The sequence below is a fragment of the Podarcis filfolensis genome (assembly GCF_964270895.1).
Source record: "Podarcis filfolensis genome assembly, chromosome: 14".
Lineage (NCBI taxonomy): Eukaryota > Metazoa > Chordata > Lepidosauria > Squamata > Lacertidae > Podarcis > Podarcis filfolensis.
In genome coordinates, this window is record NC_139616.1 from 10,462,629 (window position 1) to 10,490,118 (window position 27,490).

Sequence of the window (27,490 nt, forward strand, 5' to 3'; positions counted from 1 at the left end):
TGGCTGGGAAAGTGGTGCATCCCATGCCAACCAATTCATTCCTGAAAATCAAGAGTGCTAGCTTTTCTCCTGGCCCTCAAAACTAGGTAAACCTCCCTCTCCTGCTTGCTAGCTTCTTCTTGGAAATGCTCTTCTAGGTCCCTGCGTTCACACTGAGAAACACGGTTGCAAAAGGATTCCAATTGATGCTGCCACTCCCTGCTTGACTTGGCAGTAGAGCTGATACCTGGCTGAGGAGTGGGAGCCAGAACTGGTGTTTTGAGAAGGATATTGAGAGTGCTTATTCTGGGCTCTGGTAGGCAGAGGAGGAGGGGTGTGGAGCCACAGCAGAGATATGCAGGCAATGAAATGAGTAGTTTGGGTGCCAAGTGGAGAGATTTGGCAGAAAAGAAAGAGGAGGGAGAGGGAAACGAGGCAAGTTGCAATATGAATTTGGGCTGCCTCAACAAGGGCAATGAGGAGGGGGAACAGGAAGAGTAATCGGACAGAAGGGTCTGCAGTTGTTATCTCTAGTGATAAGCCAGAAAGAGAGAGAAGGATGCCAAAGAAAGGAAAGGACACTGTACAAGGCAAGTCAGGCAGAGAACTGTGCAGGAGAGAGAACATTGTATATAAAGCTAATTGTATATAAAATTAGGGACACGGGTGGCGCTGTGGGTTAAACCACAGAGCCTAGGACTTGCCGATCAGAAGGTCCAGCGGTTCGAATCCCCATGGCGGGGTGAGCTCCCGTTGCTCGGTCCCTGCTCCTGCCAACTTAGCAGTTCGAAAGCACATCAAAGTGCAAGTAGATAAATAGGTGCCACTCCGGCGGGAAGGTAAATGGCATTTCCGTGTCCTACTCTGGTTTGCCAGAAGTGGCTTAGTCATGTTGGACACGTGACCCGGAAGCTGTACGCCGGCTCCCTCGGCCAATAAAGCGAGATAAGCGCTGCAACCCCAGAGTCGGCCACAACTGGACCTAATGGTCAGGGATCCCTTTACCATATGAAATTAATTGTGGAGTCCCTCAATTAAAGGGGCAAAAGAACTGTGAGCAAGTTCAGCTCTCTGAGAACAAGAGACCACCAGGAGTTCTGAAGACTCCTGGGACCAGAGGCAGAGATAGAGTTGACTCTTAGTTTGGGTGGTATAATAAACGTATGCTTTCACCGTGATATAACTAGTTCTGAATTATACTGGACTTCAGCATGGCCCTATGCTAAAATGCAGTGCATGAAAACGAGAGTTACTTCTAATTTATGTACTGTCACTTGCAACACCTAATGCCTCCATTTCTTCCTGTTGTTGGCTGTGTAATGTTGAATCGAGATTTATTTGTTTTCCTTTTAGGTTTGAAGGAAGATTTCCAGATGGACGTTTTTAAAATATTGGCAGCCATTCTGCACTTAGGCAATGTGCAAATAGTTCCTGTTGGTGATGAAAGGTCTTCTGTTAGTGTAAGAATTGCCAGCAAAATATTTTGGGACTTATTTTCCCTTGGTGAACAATGGAAGAAGCCCTTGCCATGTTTTCCCATTTAGCTAGGGCACACTCGTAATCATGCTGCACTTTAGTCTTGCTGCACATTTCCTTCTTTGAGGATGCAACCCTCAAAGCCAATCGAGTTACCGTATTTTCTGCTCTATAGGACGCACCAGATGATAGGACGCACCTAGTTTGGGGGGGAGGAAATAAGGGGGAAAAAATTCTGAATCCCAGAAGCCAGAACAGCAAGAGGGATCTGGCTTCTGGGATAGCCGCTGGGATAGCTGGTCTAGCTTTGCACAAAGCCTCCGCAGGGCACGGGGAGCCTTCATCCCCGTGCCCTGCGGAGGCTTCGCAGGGCCATCCAAAAGCCAGAATAGCTAGAGGGAGGGCTGCACAGCGCTCCCTCTAGCTGGTCTAGCTTTGCGCGAAGCCTCCGCAGGGCACGGGGAGCCTTCATCCCCGTGCCCTGCGGAGGCTTCTGGAACAGCCCGTGAAGCCTCCGGAGGGCAGCGGGATGAAGGCACCCCGCTGCCCTGCGGAGGCTTTGCGCCGCTAACCCCGAGGCTAGAACAGCGCTCCGTCTCGCTGTTCTGGCTTCTGGGGCAGCCCATGCAGCCTCTGCAGGGCAGTGGGGTGCCTTTATCCCGCTGCCCTGCAGAGGCTTTGCGCAGCTAAGCCAGAAGCTAGAACAGCGAGATGGAACGCTGCACAGTGCTCCCTCTCCATGTTCTGGCTTCTGGCTTAGCTGCGCAGCCTGCATTCGCTCCATAAGACGCACACACATTTTCCCTTACTTTTTAGAAGGGGAAAAGTGTGTCTTATAGAGCGAGAAATACGGTACTATTTACTAAATGCATTTGTATCTTGATCTTTCTCCAAAAAGCACTTTAGTTTCGCCAACTCTGGGGCTGAGGTTGGGCTGTGACGTTCACCCAGTTTGCTTCATAGCTCAGTTAGGTTTTGGACCTGGGTTCTTCATAGCCAAAATCGACACTTCAGTGTCTCTTACACCACAATGCTTTGTGTTGTGTAGCGCATTGGCTTTCCTGGTTTGCCATACAAGAAGGCACTGCACTTTCAGTTCTGTGCTGCAAGCCTTGTATTAAAGTTCTTCTTGTTCATGCATCTTCTGTGTGCCCTCCTTTTCATAATCCTTTTCAGTTTCTCAGTGGGGAGCAAATTGCCCCCTTAAAGAAGCTTTCAGGTCAAGCCTTGCATGCTACGGGGATGAGTTCTGGCACCGGAAATAGTATATGGAACTGAATGATTTCCAGGTTTCAAATCTAGTAAACCCTGGGACCTCTTGACATTGCAGTGGATTGCGAAATGGGGCTCTTCTTGGGTTCTGCTCCTGCTTCCGTCAGGGACTGAAACACATAATGTAGTTTTAATTCTGGTCTTTTAAAATATGCCTTGGAATGTCTTGATACAATTGCGTGGAAATTTGTAGCTATGTTGCCGGCAAATGTAAAATTTCATGTGACTGAGGAAACTTTAGGTTCCCCGCCTGTCTACATTGATGGCAGTGTGTCACAAAGAATACAGAGATGATACATACTCTTGTCAAATTCCTGTACCACCTTTGTAGTGTTTATTTTTAAATAAATTTTATTTTTGCATTTTCTATTTTACGTAAACGGATGAATTAAAAACATAAACATATAATCCCTTCTGACTTCCCTTCACCCCCCATTGTGGATATTAATGTAATGATTTCCCCCTCTGCATCTCTATCATAACTTTATTTTTATAAATCCTTTGTCAATCCATAGTTCAAATTTTTACTACAAGTTTTCTGTCAATCCTACCAATGTATGTAGTTATTTACAATAGCTTTTCAAATAAATTATAAACTTCCCCCATTCTTTACTAAAGACCTCCTCTTCCTGGTTTCTAATTCTTCCTGTAAACCACCTTTGTAATGTTTAGTTTAATTTATTACATATGCTGATAACATTGCAATGTGCACTTCTCTAACCAATTCTATGGGTGTGTTATATTACTCCTCATTAAAATAACACTAGGTTCTGGACTTAATAAAATGTGAGGATTTAGGCCAGGCATAGGCAAGCTCTGGCCCTCCAGATGTTTGGGACTACAGTTCCCATCATCCCTGACCACTGGTCCTGTTAGCTAGGGATGATGGGAATTGTAGTCCCAAACATCTTGAGGGCTGGAGCTTGCCTATGCCTGATTTAGGCAGTGGAGGCTGGTCCATTAGGGCAAATGGGGCACTGACACACTAACCTCAGCCAATCCCCAGCTGCCTGTCTTCTTACCTTCAACCAGCCCAGGGTGTGGCACTGCTTGTCCACTTCTTCCACCTTATTCTCAGTGTTGCCTTTATAGCATTTAGCAAGGAGGAGGATGGGGACTGTACTAGAATTAGACGACTCTTCCTGCTATTGGCTCTGGCTCCACCTAGTGTTGGCCTCCCTGTCTTCTGCCCTACCAAATCTCATTAGGCACCAGCAACCACTGGGTTTAGATATTTGATGTGGAAATTTCATTGCTAGCCTGTCCTCCTCCACACACCCACACCCAGCTTGGATGTTGTCCTATTACTGTTATTAAAGTACGCAGCATTCTGAAGCATGACTACCTTATTATTGAAACCCTGGTTGTTGATTATTGATTTCTTTCTTCTTTTTCAAAGCTGGATGACAAACATCTCCACATATTCTGTGACCTACTGGATTTAGAAAGCGACAAAGTGGCACGGTGGCTGTGCCACAGAAAAATTGTCACCACCTCTGAAACGGTAGTGAAACCCATGACAAAACTCCAAGCCCTTAATGCCCGTGATGCTTTGGCAAAAAAGATTTATGCCCACCTTTTTGATTTCATCGTGGAACGAATTAACAAGGCACTGGAGTTTTCGGGCAAACAGCACACTTTTATTGGTGTTTTGGACATCTATGGGTAAGATGTTTCTTTCTGAGAGAGAGAGAAAACTGCACGTTTATTTAATACAGTGGTACCTTGGGTTAAGTACTTAATTCGTTCCGGAGGCCGTTCTTAACCTGAAACTGTTCTTAACCTGAAGCACCACTTTAGCTAATGGGGCCTCCTGCTGCTGCCGCACCGCCAGAGCATGATTTCTGTTCTCACCCTAAAGCAAAGTTCTTAACCTGAAGCACTATTTCTGAGTTAGCGGAGTCTGTAACCGGAAGCGTATGTAACCTGAAACGTATGTAACCCGAGTTACCACTGTACTCTGTCTTATTTCAGCAAATGATTGGAAACAATCTCTTGTAGAATGGAGGAATGAGATGCTAGAATACTTTGCTGGGAGGACTTATTGATAACAAGTTCTTTAGGCAGTATATAATTAAAATAGGCAATGGTGCACGATTTGCTAGCAAAAGTTCAGAAAAGTTTCTCCCGTAGTTCTCCAATGCTCAAACTGCCACCTGAATCTGCTGGCATGGAAGCAGCAGATATTAGTCCCTCACAGGCCAAGGCTTCATCAAATAAAGATTAATAATTACATTTCCAACCCTTTATTTCAGATTTGAAACTTTTGATATCAACAGCTTTGAACAGTTTTGCATCAATTATGCCAACGAAAAGCTGCAGCAGCAATTTAACCTGGTATGATATATCTTATGGATATTAGTAATTGGAATTCTTGAAAAACAAACCTGTTTACTTTGTGAGTAACTTCTAGGAACTTGACAATTTTAAATTCTATTTCAGTCATGTGTTATCTTCTTATATCTAATATGCAACATCTCAAATAAACATGTAGCATGTTTTCTGTTTCTGAACAGCTGTCATTATAGCACAAGGTGGCCCAGCATGATGCTCTTGAACTAACAGAAAGTTTCTACCTTAATAATTCTCAGTGCATCTTTTCTAAGGGTTATTGTCTACAATAAAGAAACTTCCAACCAGTATGCGCTAGATTGGCTCATTCTGCCATGGCTATTGATTTTTTATTTGCATACTGTATTAACCTTATGAAGTAATTTTGTTCATTTGTTTTGCATCTAAAAATATCTGTCTTTCTTGAAGATAGCTTGGTAGCTCCTTCAACACAGGTATTATATGTTGCCAATAGCCAATGCCTGATAGCAACCTGTCTGCAGAGTTCTGCACCAGCTCCAGCTTCTGAACCAAACATGTTACATAGAGTCTATCCTCAAGTTTGCCTTTGCTGCCCTGATTTTGTTGTGACTGTATCTGACAATGTCATTATTAGCATGTCTTTAAACTTGAACAAGAAGAATATATGAAAGAAAATATCCCATGGACGCTCATTGACTTTTATGACAACCAACCAGTCATTGATCTTATTGAAGCTAAAATGGGCATTTTAGAGCTTCTGGATGAAGAGTGCCTGGTAAGTTTTTATTCTGTTTTTATTTTGCTGTTCTCAGTATAGTTGCTGTAGACCTACATCTTTGCTTTATTTTCTTCTTTTCTCCTCTTTACGCAACATTTATGCAACCATGTCAGCAAGACGTCTCATTAATGTAAGAAAGAGTTCAAATATTTCTTTTTAATAAGCCTCTTTATACTTGTGCTGGCATATTCTCAAGTAAAAGGCATTTCTCTGATGAAAATAGGGATATCCTATTCCACCCTCTGATGAAAATAGGGATATCCTATTCCATCATCATCATCATCATTTTATTATTTATACCCTGCCTGGATTGCCCCAGACACTCTGGGTGGCTTCCAACATATATAAAAACATAATTAAACATTTTTAAAAACTTCCCTATACAGTCATATCTTTGAAGTTGAACGGAATACCTTCTGGAAGTCCATTCGACTTCCAAAATGTTCGAAAACCAAAGCGTAGCTTCTGATTGGCTGCGGGAAGCTCCTGCAGCCAATCGGAAGCCGTGGAAGCCCAATTGGACGTTCGGCTTCCAAAAATAGTTCACAAACTGGAACAGTCTCTTCTGGGTTTGCAACGTTCGGGAGCCAAAACGTTCAGGAACTAAGCTGTTTGACTTCCAAGGTACGACTGCACAGTGCTGCCTTTCGGTGTCTTCTAAAGGTTGTGTAGTTACTGATCTCCTTGGCTCAGGGGTTGCATAACTCCATACCCTCCAACATTTCTCTGATGAAAATATAGATGTCCTAAGGAAAAGCAGGACATTCTGGGATCAAATTAGAAACCAGGATGGCTTCTGTAAATCCAGGACTGTCCTTGGAAAATAGAGACACTTGGAGGGTCTGTATAAGGTACTATACGCACGCTAGCCTATAGGCCATGTCAGGGCCAGAAGTTTGGAAGTGAATTGGGAAAGTAGCAGGCAATGCAGGAAGTGTGCAGGGGTAGGCAATTTCAGGGTTCAGTCTGTGCCTGAGGTTGCTTACACTGCGAAGCCAAGCCAACAGTCACAGGTTTTGTAGGACAATATGAAATCCTATGACCCCTGCTGATCTGATAAGCTGACCATCTGCAGCAGTGGAGCTTAGCTCCTTCCTCTGGGAAGCTACCACAGTAGTTCAGAGAGTAAGATGCTTGGGTGCTGCTACTGGGGCACCCAGCTTGAAACCACTTTTGCCTTGCAAAACAGCAGCCCCGTTAATTGAATAATTGGCTAAAGTTATTTCGCACATCGCGTTTCACTTTTTATTTACAGTTACCTCAAGGAACTGATGAAAACTGGCTCCTTAAGTTATATAACAATTTTGGAAACAAGAACCCACTCTTTGAAGAGCCAAGAATGTCAAACTCTTCTTTTATAATCCAGCACTTTGCTGATAAGGTAAGGCATTCCTCTTGCCCAGGTGTTGCAACCTTCCCATGTCTGGATATAATGTTTAGAGTGTAAAATATCCTCTATAATCTAATGAATGTGTTTGCCTATGAAGTATACAGCAAACATTCTGGAAAATGAAGCTGTTTGCTTCAGTTACCTCCTGATTTACAAAGACAAAACAATTGACAATATGAATTATAGATGTAAATGTGGATGCAGTCCTCCCCAGCCTGTAACCATGTTTAAGATTACAGGAATGGGCTATTGTGGGATTGTGTTCTGACTCCCTCCTCCCTTCACCTGGAAGCAGCCTTTGATGTTATTTCTGCAAATGCTAACTCTGGTTAATGCTAATCAGGGCCTGCTTCTAACCCAGGATTTAAAGACTATGTAAATGATGATGATACAGATGGAAATATATCTTGCTATTTTGCTTTCGTGTGGTTGGCTCAAAAACAGTTTAGTATAGATTTCTCAGCTATGTAATGCCTACTGATTATATTAAGTGGGTTTGAATTCACTTCCCTATACTGTAAACTGGCATGTGAACTTCAGATGAAGGGTAGTATATTAAAATAAAATAAAATAAAAGACAGATCCAAGTATTCATGGTGGGTGAATGCACTGCTATGTCAGGAACTAGGAATTGCTGGATCTGGCAATATTGCAACTTTCGTGGATGAAAATGGTTGGCAGTCAGAGCTAAGGTCTTTGTGTTATAGCTTAGGCAACTTCCTAAGTCTTATTTTCTGTTAATGAAGCTATGGATGTGGATGTGGCCTTTTATCAGCTTGGGAACTGAAAAAAGTATGTTGTTTCTATATAGCTTTACATGTTTCTTAGCAATTGTTGATTTCACCTTTCTCACGCAGGTGGAGTATAAAAGTGATGGATTTTTGGAAAAAAATAGAGACACAGTATATGAAGTATTAATTGAAATCTTACGAAGCAGCAAGGTTTGTAAATAACCTGTTCTGTTCCTTCCTACTAATGAAACTGGTACATCTGCTGTCATATACTATTTAAAAAGATGCTCTCATCTATTATTACATTCCTGAAATAGATAAAATGGCAGCCTAGATGCAAGTTGTTTCTATTTAGATATTCTTTCTAAACATGTTTTCTATTTATAGTCACCTTTCCTATTAGTAACAAATGAATATATGTAATAACCATCGCACGGGACGCGGGTGGCGCTGTGGGTAAAACCTCAGTGCCTAGGACTTGCCGATCGTATGCTCGGCGGTTCGAATCCCCGCGGCGGGGTGAGCTCCCGTCTTTCGGTCCCAGCTCCTGCCCACCTAGCAGTTCGAAAGCACCTCTAAGTGCAAGTAGATAAATAGGTACCACTCCAGCGGGAAGGTAAACGGCGTTTCCGTGTGCTGCGCTGGTGCTGGCTCGCCAGAGCAGCTTCGTCACGCTGGCCACGTGACCCAGAAGTGTCTTCGGACAGCGCTGGCCCCCGGCCTCTTAAGTGAGATGAGCGCACAACCCTAGAGTCGGACACGACTGGCCCGTACGGGCAGGGGTACCTTTACCTTTAATAACCATCGCATGCAACTGTTGTTTCTCTTTAGTTTCGACTATGTGCAAACTTTTTTCAAGACAATCCAGTACCTGTCTCCCCATTCAGCTCGATGATCAAAGTTAAGTCTGCGAAAACAGTGATCAAGCCACCTAATAAGCAGTTCCGTACAACAGTTGGCAATAAGGTATTTTTAGATTCCTCTTAATGGCTGATGAGCTATTAGTACATTTATACAGGCGGCAATCCTTTTGCGTGGGGGTTCTGTTCCTGGCCCCTGTACGCGTTGGCAGAGCACGCATGAGCCCACTCTGCCCCGTTATGCCCCTGTTTCCCCAGCCCCCCTGTTCTGCTCTCTTCCGGGTCCAATAATAATAATAATAATAATTTATTATTTGTACCCCGCCCATCTGGCTGGGTTTCCTCTGGGCGGCTTCCAACAAAGATGAAAAATACACTAAAATGTCACATATTAAAAACTTCCCTGAACAGGGCTGCCTTCAGATGTCTTCTGAATGTCAGGTAGTTGTTTATCGCTTTGACATCTGATGGGAGGGCGTTCCACAGGGCGGGCGCCACTACCGAGAAGGCCCTCTGCCTGGTTCCCTGTAACAAAAGCTGGTTGCACATCCAACAGCGGAGGAAGCCGCTCAGGTGCCTAGGGCGGCGCACCCAGGGGCGGGGCGAGGCGCACCGTGGGGCGCACCTACAGAGTCTGCCTGCCTCCTCTCACTCAGCCACTCTACAGCTTGGGGGGATGCAGCAGGTGGACCATTTGGGCAGCCACCGCTTCACTCCCAGGAGAGATGCATGGCTTGGGCGCACTGCAGGCCCCGCAGTGAGTGCCGCCCGGCATTTTGTCACCCCCCGGGGCGCATCGCACCCACCGCACCCCCTTCCTCTGCCCCTGTGCACATTAGTGGGACAGGCCTGTATTCCATCTTTCTTTCAAGAAGCTGAAGGCAGTATACATGGCACTGGGAGAGGCTTAAGCAAGAGGGAGATATCAAGGGGATGATAGAGAGAATACAAAAATGCCCCCCCCAACTTTTTCACTCAAGTTTACCAACTCTTTCCTAGTTTGTAAATATTCAGTGGAATGCTCTCAGAGTTTTGTGGTATATATTTTTGTCTGTCAGAATGCCCCTTCTCAAGTCAGTACTGCTTTGTTGTTTCGTTCTGAAGGTTAAAGCAGTCAATGTTTTAATATTTTCTAGTTTCGTACTTCCTTATATTTACTAATGGAGACACTTAATGCAACCACACCTCACTATGTGCGATGCATCAAGCCAAATGATCAGAAGCTAGCGTTTGAGTGAGTATTCAATTGAAATATACTCTTTGCTTTAACAGAGATGCGTTTCATTATTACACTGAAGATGGATAGTGTTCTGCATGCCAATTGTTTATTAGGCAAAATCCCCCCTTTTTTAATTGTCGCTTTTAAAGTGGTATGGATAGGAAATCTCCTTTCCATAAAATTTTGTAACTTAACATAAGTTATTTTTCATAACTTACCCCTTGCTGAAATGGGGCTTTAAAAAAATAATTATTATAAAAATAATAATTATTACATAGAAACTTCACTTTGCCTGTTAAAATAACCCACCATGATATATAGGCTATAGAATTACAGGACTTAATCATTCATAAAAACAGCAAAAATAACTGTTTTATTTGACTCCCATAGGTTTGATTCTAAAAGAGTGGTTCAGCAATTGCGAGCTTGTGGTGTTTTAGAAACAATTCGGATTAGTGCTCAAAGTTACCCATCTAGGTATGTAACAATTGCTGTGGGTTTCAGTGATTTTGATTTATATCAATTTAATTCACTAGTCCACCTGCTATTTTTATTTTATAGGTGGACTTACATTGAGTTTTACAGCCGTTACAGGATTCTCATGTCTCAGCATGAACTCTCTCTTACTGACAAGAAACAAATTTGCAAGATTGTTTTGCAGCGGCTCATTGAGGTCAGAGGTTTTGTAACAATCAGTTATCCAAGGTGACAGGCTTCCATTCATATTTAATCACCCAGAATTCATTTGTCATCTGTAAATGAAAATACATTCTTGGTCTCAATATTGTACTGTTCCTTCATCACGGCTAGAATTAAACATTTGTATCATGTTGCAATACATTTGAAATATGTTTAACAAAGCCTTTTTTTGTTTCTCCCAGGATCCAACCCAATACCAGTTTGGTAGAACAAAAATTTTCTTCAGAGCAGGGCAGGTTGCTTATCTGGAAAAATTACGGTCAGATAAGTTGAGGCAAGCATGTATTGTGATTCAGAAGAATGCCCGAGGTTGGCTGCAGCGGAAGAAATTCCTCCATATCAGACAAGCAGCAGTTATAATACAGCAGTACTTTCGAGGACAACGGACTGTACGGTAATTTCAGGGACTAACCTAGTCAGGGGTTTGTTTAAATTTTTTTCCGGAAGAATGTAAATATGTGGAAGGACTGGGATAATGCCTGGGATTCATGTCCATCTATTTGTAGGAGAAGTTCTCATTTTCATATCTACAGATATGAAATCTAACAGAATGCTTCTAGAAGAGGTTTCAGATGCATTCGGCTAGCTCCAAAAGGGTGCCTTAGCATCTTCTACATGGGAAGTGGGAACCGCTGTCCTGTTGGTGTGCTGAAGCAATAAGAATAATTTATTATTTATACCCCGCCCATCTGGCTGGGTTTCCCCAGCTACTCTGTGCCCAACAGAATATTAATATTAATAATAATAAAGCGATACAACCTCAAACATTAAAAAAATCCCCAAGCAGGGCTGCCTTCAGATGTCTTCTAAAAGTCAGATAGTTGTTTATTTCCTTGACATCTGATGGGAGGGCGTTCCACAGGGTGGGCACCACTACTGAGAAGGCCCTCTGCCTGGTTCCATGTAGCTTCACTTCTCGCAGTGAGGGAACCACCAGAAGGCCCTCAGAGCTGGACCTTAGTGTCCGGGCTGAACGATGGGGGTGAAGATGCTCCTTCAGGTATACTGGACGGAGGCCGTTTAGGGCTTTAAAAGCCAGCACCAACACTTTTTAATTGTGCTCAGAAACGTACTGGGGGCCAATGTAGGTCTTTCAGGACTGGTGTTATATGGTCTCGGCGGCCACTCACCAGTCTAGCTGCCGCATTCTGGATTAGTTGTAGTTTCCGGGTCACCTTCAAAGGTAGCCCCACGTAGAACACGTTGCAGTAGTCCAAGCAGGAGATAACAGTAGCATGCACCACTCTGGCGAGATAGTCTGTGGGCAGGTAGGGTCTCAGCCGGTGTACCAGATGGAGCTGGTACAGCTGCCCTGGACACAGAATTGACCTGCGCCTCCATGGACAGCTGTGTTTCCCAATCTTTGGGACAAGCAATGTTTCTCTAGGCCCACATGATCAACTGATATAGGCATGGGGCCAGTCTGTTTTCCAGACAGTAATCTGGGAGCCAGCCGTGTGTTTCATTGCAGAATCTGACCCTCATGGGTAGATCAGGCTCTGCAGTGAAGTTGCTGCCATCCTTCATAGTTATGGAACAGATTGAAGGAGTGCCTGAGGTTCTTTCAAGGGGGTGGAGCCTGGATCAAGCAGTCTGGAGACGGAGGAGTAAATGTCCTCAGTCTGCTCCCAACCTTGTTGCTCACCTGGAGCTATCCATGGTCCTCCTGCCTTGCCACTTTCCCCATGGTTTCCGTCATTGACCCTAATGGTCTGACTTCCTCTGTTCCTACGAAATCTGCCTGCAAAAGACTTTTCCTTTGCTACCAGGCTTGAGTTCAAGCCAGAGATACAACAGTACAATCTCCTTTTGCAGGTACAGATCAGGATGCAAAAGAGGAATCAGGAACACACTAGGTGTGCTTTACAGCCAAAAGTTGTCACCGTAGGCTGCAAAGAAAAAGGCCCTCAACTTTTGGCTGCAAAGGAAGATTCAGTAGCACATTCCAGTGAGTTTCCAGTTCTTCCTGCAAGCTGTGGCTTGAAGGTTTGCCCAAAATGGCCTGGCAAGCCTGATTAAGCCACAACCTGGATTTCTGGTCTAGAACCATGAGGGCCAATTGGTGGTAAGTGGGTTGGATTCTGTCCCTGAAGGAGTTTTATCTGGCCCCTGGTGGCTCTACCATGCTGTGGTAAAGGGTTTGTCAACAGTTTCAGTCCAAAAAATTCTTTTAAAAGTGTTTTCAGGTAGTGAGAAATTGAGATATTCTACACTTTAAAGGAAGATCACCTTTGGGTTTTGCAGCTACATTTGTGCAATTCCATAGGCTCTCTCTTGGTGCACTGCTAAACTGGGGATGTGCGTGGTGCTTTTTCAGGCTCAGGGAAAGGTGCCTGTGAAGGTCCAAGATCTTAGGAGGTTCTGGGAGGTTCCTTGGGGAGTTCTTAGCCAACTGCCTCAGGCTTAATGGTCTCCCCATCTTCCATTGTCTTCTCTGAGCCCTAACGCAGCTCCAGCTCCTCATCTGGTGTCCCCGCAGCCTCAGTCCCTGTGTCCAGATCACTGCTGAATACAGGGGTCATGACAATTGGTCCCTGAACTGTAGCTCGCTGTTGGCTACAGTTGATTGACGGTGGCTCTTCAAGATTTTAGAAAGGAGACATCAGGCATTGAACCAGCGACCTTCTGTGTGCTCTTACCACTGTGTAGCTCTTACCACCGAGCAATGACATAAATACTAAGGGTAATTTAATTTCTCTTCAGACAAGCTATAACTGCAAGAGCCTTGAAAGAAGCATGGGCAGCTATCATTATCCAGAAGTACTGCCGGGGATATCTAGTACGTAGGCTTTGCCATCTTATCCGTGTGGCTGTTTTGACAATCCAAGCTTTTACTCGAGGCTTTCTGGCAAGGAGGAAATACAGAAAGGTACAAATAATTCACCAAATAATCTATATATTAATTTCCTGTTCAGTGAAGAAATAAATATCTATGTCTGATAGGGCTGCTTCTTTTATAACATGTATATTTCTTGAAATATTGATGCAGAATTGCAATACAAAGTCTGTCCTCAGCTTCACCGCCCTGAATTCTCAGTACTTTTATGTGTCGGTCAGAGAAACTCCACAACTAGTACCCAAATTAGCATGCCATACTGTGATGGCTAAGAGCGTTAGCTGTGAACCAGGAAGTCCCCAGTTCACATTGCACCTCCCATAGGAAACAATGGTCTCCTCAACTCAGCCTCCCAGTTAGCATATGGGAATAATAGTAAATAATAGCAAAATTGACCTACATTCTGATTATAGAGCTTTTGGAAGAATTACCGAGATAATGTATGCCAAAGCACTTTGAACCCCATGGAACCCTGTATAGCAGTGCTATAATTATTATGCACAGCCTTCTTTATGGTGTGTGTGTGTGTGTGTGTGTGTGAATGAACTAGTGAGCTAGAGTTCTTCTACAGTGACACATGGTCTGTGCTTTTACACCACCATGTGCTATGTGAGAAGCAGGCAAGGAAGTAGCAATGAGGAATTCTAAGCTATGTTTGGCCAGTAGGGTTGTGGCATCTTCGTTGTACAGTGACTGCTTGAAGATTTCTGCCTGTGTACATTCTGGTTATACAGTGGTACCTTGTTAGTCGAACACCTTAGTTGTCTAACAAATTGGCTCCCGAACGTCACAAACCCGGAAGTGAGTGTTCCGGTTTGCAAACGTTTTTTGGAAGACAAACGTCTGATGCGGCTTCCAAAGCTCCTGCAGCCAATCGGAAGCCGTGCCTTGGTTTCCGAACCGTTTCGGGAGTTGAACGGACTCCCAGTATGGATTAAATTCGAGAACCAAGGTACGACTGTATCTGCTTGATGATACTTTGCTGAAGTCTTCAGTGCATATTTGTCAAGTGATAAGAAATTCCCTGAGCTACTGTTAAACTACTAGCTGTTCCCTCTAATTTCTTATAAAGATGGTTGAAGAACAGAAGGCTTTGGTCCTCCAAAAATATGCTCGAGCCTGGCTTGCTCGACGCAGATTCCAGAGCATTCGCCGTTTTGTATTGAACATCCAACTTTCATACAGGGTACAGCGGCTGCAGAAAAAACTAGAAGACCAGGTAATTAAAAGTGTTTATTAATGCTTTGCATTAATTTTATGTGCATTTTACTCAAATAAAAAGTTTCATTACCTAAACTAATTGATGATTGATCCTGTGGGCAGGATATTTCATTCTTTTAATTTGGCCACCCCTATCCATTGTGACCATCTTCTAATGCTAGTTCCCTGCCCTACAAAGATACTTATCTTCTGCCAATAATATTGCCATCTTGGTGTCTAATGAAAAGAGCTTTGTTTGCCAGACCATTTGATTGCTGGTGTGCTTATTATTATTTTTTTGCTGCTTCTGTCTGTTTTAAGGACATTCCTGTCATTTTTTTTGGGGGGGGGTAAATCTTTTGGATTTCAGTTTTGAACGGGGCATGTTTAGTTTACCAGTGGTAAAACAAAGCAACTACTCTAGGGTTGTATCCAACGTTGTCTGCCCTCTGGCATAAGAGCTATCGTGCTCGGAGATTGCAGAGTTTAAGGGTTGAACAGCAAAGGAAACCCCCGTTTTCCATTGCACATCAATTTCTGCCAGCACAACAAGTATACCGCTAAGTGACTTTGACCTAGCTCTACGTTTTTTACAACCCTGTAATACTTTGCCTCCTCCAATGCTGAATTTATATTTATTTTAGAATAAGGAGAATAATGTTCTGTTGGAAAGATTGACCACTCTAGCCTCAAATCACTCCAATGGTATAGAAACAATTCAGAAGCTTCAGTTGGATCTTGAAAAATTAGCTGCGCAAAAGAAAATGTCGGAAGAAAAAGAGAAGAAGCATAGAGAAGACTACGAACAGGTTACTCTTTATGGGGCTTACAGTGGTTCTGTTTGCATGTAATGCTAAATCAGAGCTGCAGAACTTCCTGCCTGTGGGCCAAATCTGGTCCACAAGGTTGTTTTCCCAAAGCACACCCACCTGCACCTAACGCCTTAAGTTCGCTGTGGGGAACTTGATTGTGTAGCCGGTTCTTACAGAAAGCAGTTTTTGCTGATGCTATGCTTGGTGCTTGGGAAGCACAGAGCACAGGGTTTGCCAAGCACTTTGTGCAGCACTTCCTCAATGCCCAGCAGCAGCCAGCTGGTTGTCAGGTGTTTAGGAAGTCTTATGCGAATCGCTTTGCATGCCCTGTGCTCAATGCTTTCCAAGCTCCAAGCATAGGGCTGGCAAAGAGGATGATCCACAAACTGTACCAGCTTCAAATGAGCCACCTTCAACCAATTAGTTAATGAATGTCAAACAGCTAGTTTAACTAGAGTTTGTGGTCAGTCACAAGCTTTGATTCATTCATAATACCATGCTGAGACTAAGGGAAAGTGGAACTAAATGCTACTGAACTCCTTTCAGCTGCGTGGGGGAAAGGGGCTAGGCAGAGCTTGAAAGTCTCGATTTGCTCAGGGTTGCTCTAGCTTGAATCATAGAGTTGGAAGGGACCCTGATGATCATCTGGTCCAACCCCTTGCAATTCAGGAGTACACAGCTGTCCCCTATGGGGATCGAACCTGAAACCTTGGCGTTATCAGCACCATTCCTGTGCATGTAGTTTAGTGTTACATGTGAGCTTCGCCAATAAAGTAGCATCTCAAGAATTACTGTGACAACAAGCGGGGCTGGGGTTGGGAATGATGATGTGCTTTGGAGTAATCATGCATTAACTGAAATCCGTGAGTGCTCTAAAGGATATAAAAGGTAAAGGTAAAGGGACCCCTGACCATTAGGCCCAGTCGCGGACGACTCTGGGGTTGCGGCGCTCATCTCGCTTTATTGGCCGAGGGAGCCGGCGTACAGATTCTGGGTCATGTGGCCAGCATGACTAAGCCGCTTCTGGCGAACCAGAGCAGCGCACGGAAACGCCGTTTACCTTCCCGCTGGAGCGGTACCTATTTATCTACTTGCACTTGGACGTGCTTTCGAACTGCTAGGTTGGCAGGAGCAGGGACCGAGCAATGGGAGCTCACCCCATCACGGGGATTTGAACCGCCGACCTTCTGATCGACAAGTCCTAGGCTCTGTGGTTTAACCCACAGTGCCACCCACGTCCCCTAAAGGATATACAGTGGTACCTCGGGTTACATACGCTTCAGGTTACATACGCTTCAGGTTACAGACTCCGCTAATCCAGAAATAGTGCTTCAGGTTAAGAACTTTGCTTCAGAATGAGAACAGAAATCGTGCTCTGGCGGCGCGGCAGCAGGAGGCCCCATTAGCTAAAGTGGTGCTTCAGGTTAAGAACAGTTTCAGGTTAAGAACGGACCTCCAGAACGAATTAAGTACTTAACCCGATGTACCACTGTAGTATGTGTTTTTTAACGCTTTTTGTCCCGCCATTACTTTTGCCTTGCAGAAGGTGTCAAAACTTGAAAACCGCAATTCAGAGCTGCAGGAGCAGAAGAAGCAACTAGAAAAGGAACTTAAAGAGAAGAATGAGGAAATGAAAGGTGAAGTGATTCACAATCACATCCATTAGTTTTGTTAGCTGCATTGTGGCAAGCAGAAAAAGGACACTAAAATATTGCCCCTGAGGAAGGCATGCTATCCTTTCGGGTTTTCAATTAAACTGGGTTCTGCTCCTTTTGGAACATTTCTTGTGCCTCAGATTTGTGGTGCTTCTTCCTAGCAACGAACCAGAGGCACAAAGAGTGACTTTCCAATGATGAACAAAATATGGCGAGAGGGCAGTGGAATTTGCTGTGCCCCCAAATAAACACTGGTGCATTGAATCCTGCCCAATTAATTAATAATAATAGCCAGCTCTTTCAGACTTGGTCTGTGGTCACAATCCACCACAGAGTTCTCTTGAGCAAGCCTATTGAAAGGAATGGGAGCTATACAATATAATTTCCAGATAGACTGTACCCCCATGATATTATGCTACCATTTTAGGGCTTTGTGCCAAAGTTGCTGGCAGATACACCAGTCAAGATCCTCAGGATCTGGATGTTTATTTCACTTATCATTTGCAATATGGTGCCTAACCTGAAAATTAAGTTTACAGTAAGCAGCATTTTGGCTCCTCAAACCTTGCATGACATCTGTCCTATCTTATGTTGATTTCTGTGCGAAATTATCCATTTACAGTTAAAACTCTCTAAAAATTTTCTTATTAGTCTCTAACTTATGTGTGTGTTTGATGATTTCATGGTTTTATTTTGCATACATTTTTTTAAAAAACAAACAAACATTGTCTCTCTGCAGAGAAAATGGATGACCTGACAACACAACTCTTTGCTGACGTTCAAAAAGGAGAAAGGCAACGGATGTATGAAGTGTTAACTTGTGACTTTAAAGTGCTGTTTTATTATATTGTCTGATTTTGCTTGAACTGTAAATGAATTAAGTATTTATTTATATATATACCCATATAATAAACAGATAGTTGTATTCAGCTAAGTTCTAATTAGAGTTGGCCCACTGAAATTACTGGATCTAAGTTAGCTATTAATTTCAGTGGATTTGCTCTTGAGCCTGACAAGGGGTATAACCCAAAGAATTTAGATGACTTGGATCCTAATGGAAGCTTGTGCAAGGAGTTTTCCTATGCTCTAGGTCCCTGGAAATGCATCTCTAAAAGAGCCGGAGACTCCCCTAACTAGGGTAGAATGGGGTGTTGCTGGCAGAGGGTTGAATCACCAATTATTATTATTATTATTATTATTATTATTATTATTATTAATCATTTATACCCCACCCATCCGGCTGCCACTCTGGGCAGCTCCCAACAGAATATTAAAAACATGATAAAACATCAAGCATTAAGAACTTCCCTAAACAGGGCTGCCTTCAGATGTCTTCTAAAAGTCAGATAGTTGTTTATTTTCTTGGCATGGGAGGGCATTCCACAGGGCGGCCGCCACCACCAAGAAGGCCCTCTGCCTGGTTCCCTGTAATCTCACTTCTTGCAGTGAAGGAACCACCAGAAGGCCCTCAGAGCTGGACCTCAGTGTCTGGCTGGATGATGGATGTGGAGACGCTCCTTCACATATATTGGGCTGAGGCTGTTTAGGTCTTTAAAAGGTCAGTACCAACACTTTGAATTGTGCTCGGAAACGTACTGAGAGCCAATGTAGGTCTTTCAGGACTGGTGTTACATGGTCTCGGTGGCCACTCCCAGTCACCAGTCTTGCTGCCGCATTCTGGATCAGTTGTAGTTTCCAGGTCACCTTCAAAGGTAGCCCCACATAGAGTGCATTGCAGTAGTCCAAGCGGGAGACAACTAGAGCATGCACCACTCTGGCAAGACAGTCTGTGGGCAGGGAGGGTCTCAGCCTGCGTACCAGATGGATCCGGTGGACAGCTGCCCTGGACACAGAATTGACCTGCGCCTCCATGGACAGCTAGAGTCCAAAATGACTCCAGGCTGCTCATCTGGTCCTTCAGGGGCACAGTTACCCCATTCAGGACCAGGGAGTCCTCCACACCTGCCCACCCCACTGTCTCCCCAAAACAGTACCAAAAACAGTTCCATAATTGGAAAGTGGCTTCTTAATTGAGCTCTGTTCATAGAGAGTAAAGGTAAAGGGACCCCTGACCATTAGGGCCAGTCGCGGACAACTCTGGGGTTGCGCGCTCATCTCACTCTATAGGCCGAGGGAGCTGGTGTTTGCCTGCAGACAGCTTCCAGGTCATGTGGCCAGCATGACTAAGCCGCTTCTGGCGAACCAGAGCAGCGCCTGGAAACGCCGTTTACCTTCCCGCCAGAGTGGTACCTATTTATCTACTTGCACTTTGACGTGCTTTCAAACTGCTAGGTGGGAGGAGCAGGGACCGAGCAACAGTCAAATCCCCCCATCGTGGGGATTTGAACCGCCGACCTTCTGATCGGTAAGTCCTAGGCTCTGTGGTTTAACCCACAGCACCACCCGTGTCCCCTTCATAGAGGGTACATCTACCTAATTTTGGAAGCTTCCATTCACTACCTGCATTTCATCCCATGGTGTTCAGGAAGGGTTCCCGTGTTATTCAATAGGCTATTTGGGAGGCAGCTGAGTTGGGAAAGTTTATGGCTAGGCTGTGTATATGTGTATGCACCTCTCTCTGTATGCCATGTCTCTGTCTATTTGATTGCATATACTGTAATAACTCCTCTTTATAAATATGCTGTTGTTTATAATAAATATCATAGCAATTTGTTTGTACTTAGAGATATGCGGAGAAAAACAAAGTTGTGGCCTTTTCTGTTGTTGTTGTTAATCTTTGCAGGATGCTTGAGAAGAACTTCCAGAACCAGAAACAAGACTATGAAGAAAAGATGGACTCACTCAAGGCAGAAATAAAGTTTCTCAAAGATGAAAATGATCAGCTGCAAAAGAAAGTCAGGGAAAAACAGCAAATTGAAGATGGCTTAAAAATGGAAGTAGAAGAACTTTCAAACCAAGCAAAGGTATAGTAACAGACCAGTATTAATTGACCACTCATGTGTTGGGGGGGGATGTTCTTTCCTACATAGAGAATGACATTTTTGCTAAGCTATGGTTTAGCTTATGGTTGTATCCAAATATGGGCTCTTGGTTTGTTTTGCTCCAGACAAACCACAAGCTTCAGTCAGTTTTGTTCTTGGCTTATCAATCATTTTTCTTGTGGGCGCATGCTGGTTTATCACTTAGCCGTGATTAGACTGTGCGAACCGGGTCATAGATGTCAATTAGGCATGCTGTAGACTGCAACCTTGTCTTCATCTTATTTCTGTCATTTACTTTGCCCCATTGAATTGTGCTTCATTTTTAAAATGTTTAATGAACTTAGGCAATCCCTGAACTGCATAAAGAAATTGAACTGATTCAGTCTCAAAAACTGGATGTGGAGAAGCAACTACAGTGCCAAAAGCGTGAAATGAGAGGTAATTCTGAAAATATTTCTCATTCAAATGGGTAAAATATATGGGTGATTCATGGGTTTGATTCATGCATTCTTCCATTTATTCAAGTTAAGACACTGGCTGTTCCATAATATGAAGCAGGCATAGAGGAACTCCCCTCTCCTTTATTACCTTTAAAGGGAGATCTAGCTTTAAATCCTTATTTTCTTTGGTGAAAACTGATACCGTATTTTTCGCTCTATAGGACGCACCAGACAATAAGACGCACCAAGTTTGGGGGGGAGGAAACAAGAAGAAAAAAATTCTGAACCCCAGAAGCCAGAACAGCAAGAGGGATCTGGCTTCTGGGATAGCCTCTTGCTGCTCTGGCTTCAGGGACAGCCATGGAAGCCTCCGCAGGGCAGCGGGGTAAAGGCACCCTGCTGCCCTGCGGAGGCTTTGCGCAGCCATCCCCAAGCTAGAACAGCGAGACGGAGTGCTGCGCAGCGCTCCATCTCCCTGTTCTGGCTTTGGGCTTAGCTGCGCAGCCTGCATTCCCTCTGTAAGATGCACACACATTTTCCCTTGCTTTTTAGAAGGGAAAAAGTGTGTCCTATAGAGCGAAAAATATGGTACTTTTCAATGCTGTTTTCGGCATCTCTTTGAGAGGGGGAAACAGAGTCATTTTGTGGTATCTGCCATCTTTTTAACACAGATCATGTCCTGAGTGGCTGCCAGGCCATCAGAACTGAGTTAGTTTGGTTCTGCATCAGTTTAAACTCGTTGATGCTGCATAATGAGTTCTTGCAGTGAAACAGTAAATACAGTCCATACAACCTTTCTGCTAAAGTGGAATCTCAGTGTTCACTTTACATTTTATTTTTTCCTAGACAAGTTGTCAGACATTACAATGCAACTCTGTGAGAGCTATGACTTCGCAGATGTAAGGAGCAGGTACAGATATAGTCTACATAGACCTTTTTTAAAGTGCAGTTTTGAAATTTCTTTTCCTAAATCACATGTTTGCCTGAGATTAGTCCTCCCATTTTTGTTTCTTCTTTTTGTTTTGTAACAGATTGTCTACTGAAGATTTGGAACATCTAAATGAAGATGGGGAACTTTGGTTTGCTTATGAAGGCCTGAAAAAGGCCACAAGGTTAGCTTTATTACCTTTTGTTTGCAAATGGTTTTGATTTGAAGGTGCCCCCAGTCCAAAAGAACAAGCTCAGCATGTATTCTTGCAGTATTAAATCATCTGGTACCCAGGTGAGGACAGCTTTCCGGGTCATGTGGCCAGCATGATTAAACTGCTTCTGGCTCAATGGGACACCGTGATGGAAACCAGAGTGCACAGAAACACCGTTTACCTTGCCACCACAGCAGTACCTATTTATCTACTTGCCCTGGTATGCTTTTGAACTGCTAGGTTGGCAGGAGCTGGGACAGAGCAATGGGAGCTCACCCCGTCACAGGGATTTGAACTGCTGATGTTCTGATCAGCAAGCCCAAGAGGTTCAGTGCCGCAGTGCCACCCATGTCCCTGCTGTTCATGCAATGGTGTTCTGATAGGAGAAAAGAGTACTGCCTTGGCTGGGAAAAAAATTTACAGAATTTATTGTAGTCTTGTTTTGTGATACATGTTTGAAAATGACTTTTATTTATCACTGAAAGGACTTAGTTTGAAACATTTCATTTCAACAGTTCACATGTAAAAAGACTGGATTCACTGTTTTATCTCACCTTCCCACATTTTAAAATAGTATATATTCAGCCTGTGTGGATTAGGGGTTTGGTGCAATGGTCTTGTCTTAAACCCTTTCCAACCAACTGACCCTTGAGGAAAATTTTAAAAAGGGGGAAAGAAAAGGGGTCATTTCATATGGATTGAGAAACCACCCGAATCGTGCCTAATGCAGCTGTAGAGAATGTAATTTAAATTTCAGCATTTTAAGCCAGATCAACTTTTTTCTAGTACTTTTTTCTAGTACAGGATCTAAACTTTTTTGGTAGTATGGTTGCTGGTGTTCCTTCTGTCTACGTGAATTGCAGTGAAAGTGCTTTATTTTTTTACGTTACATGGTTCTTGGTCTTAACAGGATCTTGTGTCAAGGATCTTGTACTGTTTATTTTACTGTTTATGTGTTTCCCTTCCCTTAACAGAGTATTGGAAAGCCATTTCCAGTCTCAGAAAGAGAACTATGAAAGGGAGATAGATGGTCTCAATTCTAAAACTGAACATCTTAGTCAAGAAATAAACCATTTGCAGAAACTGTTCAGGGAGGAAAATGACCTCAATGACAGTATCCGGCTCCAAGTTACCCGACTAACTTCGGAAAATATGGTGAGAACTGAGTATTATTGAATTTAAAAACATATTGTGGTAGCAAGCTTCTGAATATAAACAGGTATCCTGTTTAGCAAAAACAGCTACTGCGGAACATAATTATGAAGAATCCATCCTCAATGGAGTTACAAATTGCACATATGAAGAGAATTGTAGAGTTGGGAGGGACTCTGAGGATCATCTAGTCCAACCCCCTGCAATGCAGGAATATTCAGCTATCCCATATGGGGATCGAACCTGCAACCTTGGCATTATCAGCACAAGGCTCTAACCAACTGAGCTATCCAGGCATTTGCAGCCTGGGACCAGAGAAGAAAATAAATGTTCTAAAAACTATTCAAAAAAATTAAGCCAAATGTGACTCTCTATTTGATTCTAGTCTTATCACCTTTTATTTCCTTTTGGGTACGAGTAATTCAACAATACTGTTTATTTGTCCAACAGGGAAGTTGCTGGACACACAATGAGCAACTAATAAGCTATAGTCCTGTCTCAGAAGTTTTGTTTGAACTGACACACACATATTACAGAGGAGATAAGCAATATAAATCATGCTGTCTTATGTCTGAATGAGGGCATAGGTATGTCCTTGTAGGTTTAGCCTCATAGGAGACTGATCAACAACAGACGAGGAGCCAAAGAAAAGACCTACAGAGCCATTGGCCCAAGCTGGGAGGGAAAGGATTGTTCGAGCTTCATAGCATCCCTTTGATAGCTCAGTCAGTATGAGTCTCTTAATCTCAGGGTTGTGCATTTGTTGGGCAAGAGGTTCCTGCATTGCAGCAGGTTGAGCTAGATGACCCTTGTAGTCCCTTCTTACAATTATGTGATTCTATGAAAAGACCATGACGGGTATTTGAATCTAGGTTTGTGCAGGGCTTGCAGTAGAAGCAGCAGCTTCTAAGGACATCTGTTGATTGCTCAGGAAATTTGTCAATGACTTAACAAGTATTCCTAGTCTTTGAAGTTGCAGTCAGTCAATTAAAACACAGGCATGTGGAGCTTCCTCCAGATGGGAGGCTGCAGTTCTCCCAGTCAGATGAGTTCTGAAGTAAATGGGAAGGAATATTCCTTGCTTATGCTTATAGAATTCCACAGTTCTGACGTACAACATTGATGCAAGATGTGAGTAGCTTCACTTTAATATTTCCCCCTTTCTCTGAAGATGATCCCAGATCTTAAGCAGCAGATTGCTGAGCTTCAGAAGCAGAAGACGGATCTTGAAAACCGTCTTCAAGAAGAAGCTGCAAAGAATAAAGGTAATTTTTCAACTAGGAGTCATTCCATTTTCAATTTGATAAAGATAGCAACAGGATATTTTTTCCCCTTTATGGTATATAGTGCAGCTCACTGTAATTACTTATCTCTATAGTGAATTCATTAAGTACATAAATTATACATTCAGGTAGGTAGCCGTGTTGGTCTGATGCATTAGAAAAATTTAAAAAATTGTCCAGTAGCACCTTAGAGACCAACTAAATTTGTTCTCAGTATGAGTTTACGTAATCAGTTCCGGAGGTCCGTTCATAAGTTGATCCGGGTCGCTGGTAGAAGCGCCTTTGTGCACAGGTGCATTTGGCGGCAGCGCACTTCTGCGCACATGCACAAATGGCAGAAGTCGCTTCTGCGCATGCACGAATCGTGACAAACCCGGTATTTACTTCCGGGTTTGCCGCGGTCGCAACTTGGATCAGGCCCAAGTAGAGGCGGTCGTAAGTAGAGGTTCTACTGTATCAGAATTATACGCTGGAACGTTCCAGAACTCTTAAATGCATTATTGCTTTTTGGGGGGCTGCTGTTGAAATGGCTGAAGAATCATAAGACATAAGTATCCATTATGGGTTTTTTCAATTCTTTAAGTTTTTTTAAGTTTAATTATTTTATCATTAATTATATTTCCTTTTTCTGGGGTGTTTTGTATTGTTTATTATAACTCTTGCTGTGCCATTCATACTATTTATTTCATATATTTAATGGAAATTTGTGGAAATGGTTGTGGCTTCCGGCTAATTTTAAGAATGTTTTACAATCTAGCTTTCACTTTTAGCATTGCTTCACCGGCGGATTTCTGTCTGACATGTTCAGTTGGGATCATGTTCTCTCTGTCCCTAAACAGGGGCAACTCTATTATAAAACAGGACTTTTAGATGGATTGTGTATTTTATAGTGCAACTTTGTATATGAGAACATGGATAATCTTACTATAGTAAACCCTATAAATCCCATTGTAGGTTGGTTTAGTAAAATTATGTTTATTGTTATTATTAAAGAGAAAATGGAAGAAAGGGCAGATCTGCTGCATCATAACCAGGAAAAAGAAGGAACACAAATAAGGTAATCTTAAAAAGCCTCTGAAAAATGTTGGGCATAGTTTATTTGAGTATTTAATTTCACAGAAAAGGAGGTAACGCTCCAAAATCAATATATTGGTTTTTAATAAGAAACGGAAACTGCTACATTTGCGAAAAGATTGCCAGCCTTTGAAACAGCCCATATAGGTGCCCCCTTAACTGCCCTTTGATTTGCAGCAGTTAGAAAAGTGATCACGAGCATGTTTAGTTCCATGCCATGAAAACCAATTTCTACTTGCCAGTTTCACTTGCCGATTTCTACGGAGTCCCCTTTTAAAGGGAGACAGGCAAGCCAAACTGGTTTAATTTCTGACCCGTCGGCAGTTCTGGCTTCCAGGTAGGCTGAAGACAAAATGCAGATGAACTTCAAATGAACGGAAAGTCAGACTTGTAAGCCATTCTTAGATTAGCACATGAGAACATCCACTTTGTGGGTTGTGCCACCTGGTTGCCTGCACCCACATTCAATATAAAATGCCTCAGTGGAAAACTCATTTGGCAGAAGAGTCCGACAACACGTGCTTTCATCCTAGGTGATCACCTGCTCAACTCACCCACCCTCACTTAACTTAATATGGATGACTGAGCTGCAAACCTGAGAATGGAACATGGATTCATTTACTGTGCCTTCTAGGTTGTCATCCTGAGCCACCCATGACCTCACCCTTCCTATAATACAGGGCTGTTTATGATCATTCAGGCTAGTAACCTCACACAACTGCTCCCTTCCTCCTCTCAGGGAACTGTGATGTGTGTCTGCAATTCACTCCTAGGTTTTTGTAGCTAGTGTCTTCATGCAAACTCTGTTTCTGATTGTGCATGGTCATGAATGGATAATTGAGGTGGAAAGCAGAGGAGGGAAGGAAAGTTAAGTCACACACATGTTTTTGCCCATGCACGGATCCAGGAGCAGAGCTCACAACGTGGTTGGCTCAGCCTGCTAACCTGAAACTGCCCATTCATGATAAGTGAACCAGTGTTCCATTTTGTAGCAGCTCCTTGTTTTATGCACAGAGAAAGAATTAATACATTTTAATGCCTTTTTAGAGTATTGCACATTCAAAATGAAATACGCACGAAGGAAAAAGAAAGGCTGATAGCCACATCTGACGAGCTTCAGGAGATAAATGATCATATGGAGAAGCAACACGAAGGAGAGAATGAAACCAAGTACAAAATGTGGCAAGATATGGCATATCTTACTACAGAAAATACGGTGAGGAAGGAAAATGTTCCTGGTAATGGATTATTTTAAGCCTATGCATGCTTACTTTGAAGTAAGTCCGACTCAGTTCAATGGAACTTACTCTCAAGTAAGTGTGATTGGGATCATACATATTTCCTTAAAATCACAAAGAGTTTCAACCCTTTGTGATATGTTGTACAAAAGCGGGAAACCAATCTGAGATTCTATATTAAAATGATTTTTTAAAAGTGGGATGAGAACATGCGTCACTTGGCTCTTTTTCATAGTTTTTCACAAATGTGGCTAGTTGGGATGCCAACTATATGTTGAGCTCATTCCAAAGCTCTCTTCCTTCTGCAGCTCTTATGATACAAAGACACCTTGCATAGGAAAAGAGTTGAGTGAGCCCACAGATTGGGAACTGCAGTTTAGTGTCGATTCCCCCCCCCCAACCAATTTAAATGTTAAAATGTTAATTTTATAAGTTATGTAAGGCTAAGACATTCAGGTTCTGCAAAGGCAAGCAAGGCAACAACAGCCTGGTCATGATGGCTGTGTATATCTCTAATAACTTGGGCTTGCCGATCAGAAGGTCGGCGGTTTGAATCCCCGCGACGGAGTGAGCTCCCGTTGCTCTGTCCCAGCTCCTGCCAACATAGCAGTTCGAAAGTACGTCAGTGCAAGTAGATAAATATGTACCACTGCGGCGGGAAGGTAAACAGCATTTCCGTGCTCTCTGGTTTCCGTCACAGTGTCCCATTGCGCCAGAAGCAGTTTAGTCATGCTGGCCACATGAGCCAGAAAGCTGTCTGTGGACAAACACTGGCTCCCTTGGCCTGAAAGCGAGATGAGCACCACAACACCATAGTCACCTTTGACTGGACTTAACCTTTTTTGTAAACCTGCTGGGGATGATGAGCTGGAGAATGCTATTGTGCTCATGTTCTCATGGGCTTCTCATAAGCATCTGGTTAGTCTCTGTGAACACAGAATGCTAGACTAGACAGGACTTTGATCTGATCCAGTTGGGCTTTTCTTATGTTCTTCTCGT

The 27,490-nt window shown here is 43.3% G+C and overlaps 1 protein-coding gene across 3 annotated transcripts in view; it reads left to right on the top strand.

Moving 5' to 3' along the window:
- Positions 1-27,490, top strand: part of MYO5C (myosin VC) — a 50,078-nt gene that overhangs the window by 10,043 nt on the left and 12,545 nt on the right. For all 3 annotated transcript variants that reach the window (XM_083586157.1, XM_083586158.1, XM_083586156.1), the window contains 24 exons: positions 1,333-1,439; positions 4,127-4,392; positions 4,983-5,064; positions 5,675-5,815; positions 7,074-7,199; positions 8,066-8,149; positions 8,771-8,905; positions 9,936-10,033; positions 10,409-10,495; positions 10,580-10,691; positions 10,900-11,111; positions 13,421-13,586; positions 14,626-14,772; positions 15,398-15,562; positions 17,109-17,202; positions 17,960-18,023; positions 19,964-20,144; positions 20,507-20,600; positions 21,449-21,512; positions 21,634-21,714; positions 22,719-22,899; positions 24,068-24,161; positions 25,173-25,236; positions 26,301-26,469. In XM_083586157.1, coding sequence (XP_083442283.1) covers positions 1,333-1,439; positions 4,127-4,392; positions 4,983-5,064; positions 5,675-5,815; positions 7,074-7,199; positions 8,066-8,149; positions 8,771-8,905; positions 9,936-10,033; positions 10,409-10,495; positions 10,580-10,691; positions 10,900-11,111; positions 13,421-13,586; positions 14,626-14,772; positions 15,398-15,562; positions 17,109-17,202; positions 17,960-18,023; positions 19,964-20,144; positions 20,507-20,600; positions 21,449-21,512; positions 21,634-21,714; positions 22,719-22,899; positions 24,068-24,161; positions 25,173-25,236; positions 26,301-26,469 — 3,014 coding nt within the window. The remainder of the gene's footprint in view (positions 1-1,332; positions 1,440-4,126; positions 4,393-4,982; positions 5,065-5,674; positions 5,816-7,073; positions 7,200-8,065; positions 8,150-8,770; positions 8,906-9,935; positions 10,034-10,408; positions 10,496-10,579; positions 10,692-10,899; positions 11,112-13,420; positions 13,587-14,625; positions 14,773-15,397; positions 15,563-17,108; positions 17,203-17,959; positions 18,024-19,963; positions 20,145-20,506; positions 20,601-21,448; positions 21,513-21,633; positions 21,715-22,718; positions 22,900-24,067; positions 24,162-25,172; positions 25,237-26,300; positions 26,470-27,490) is intronic.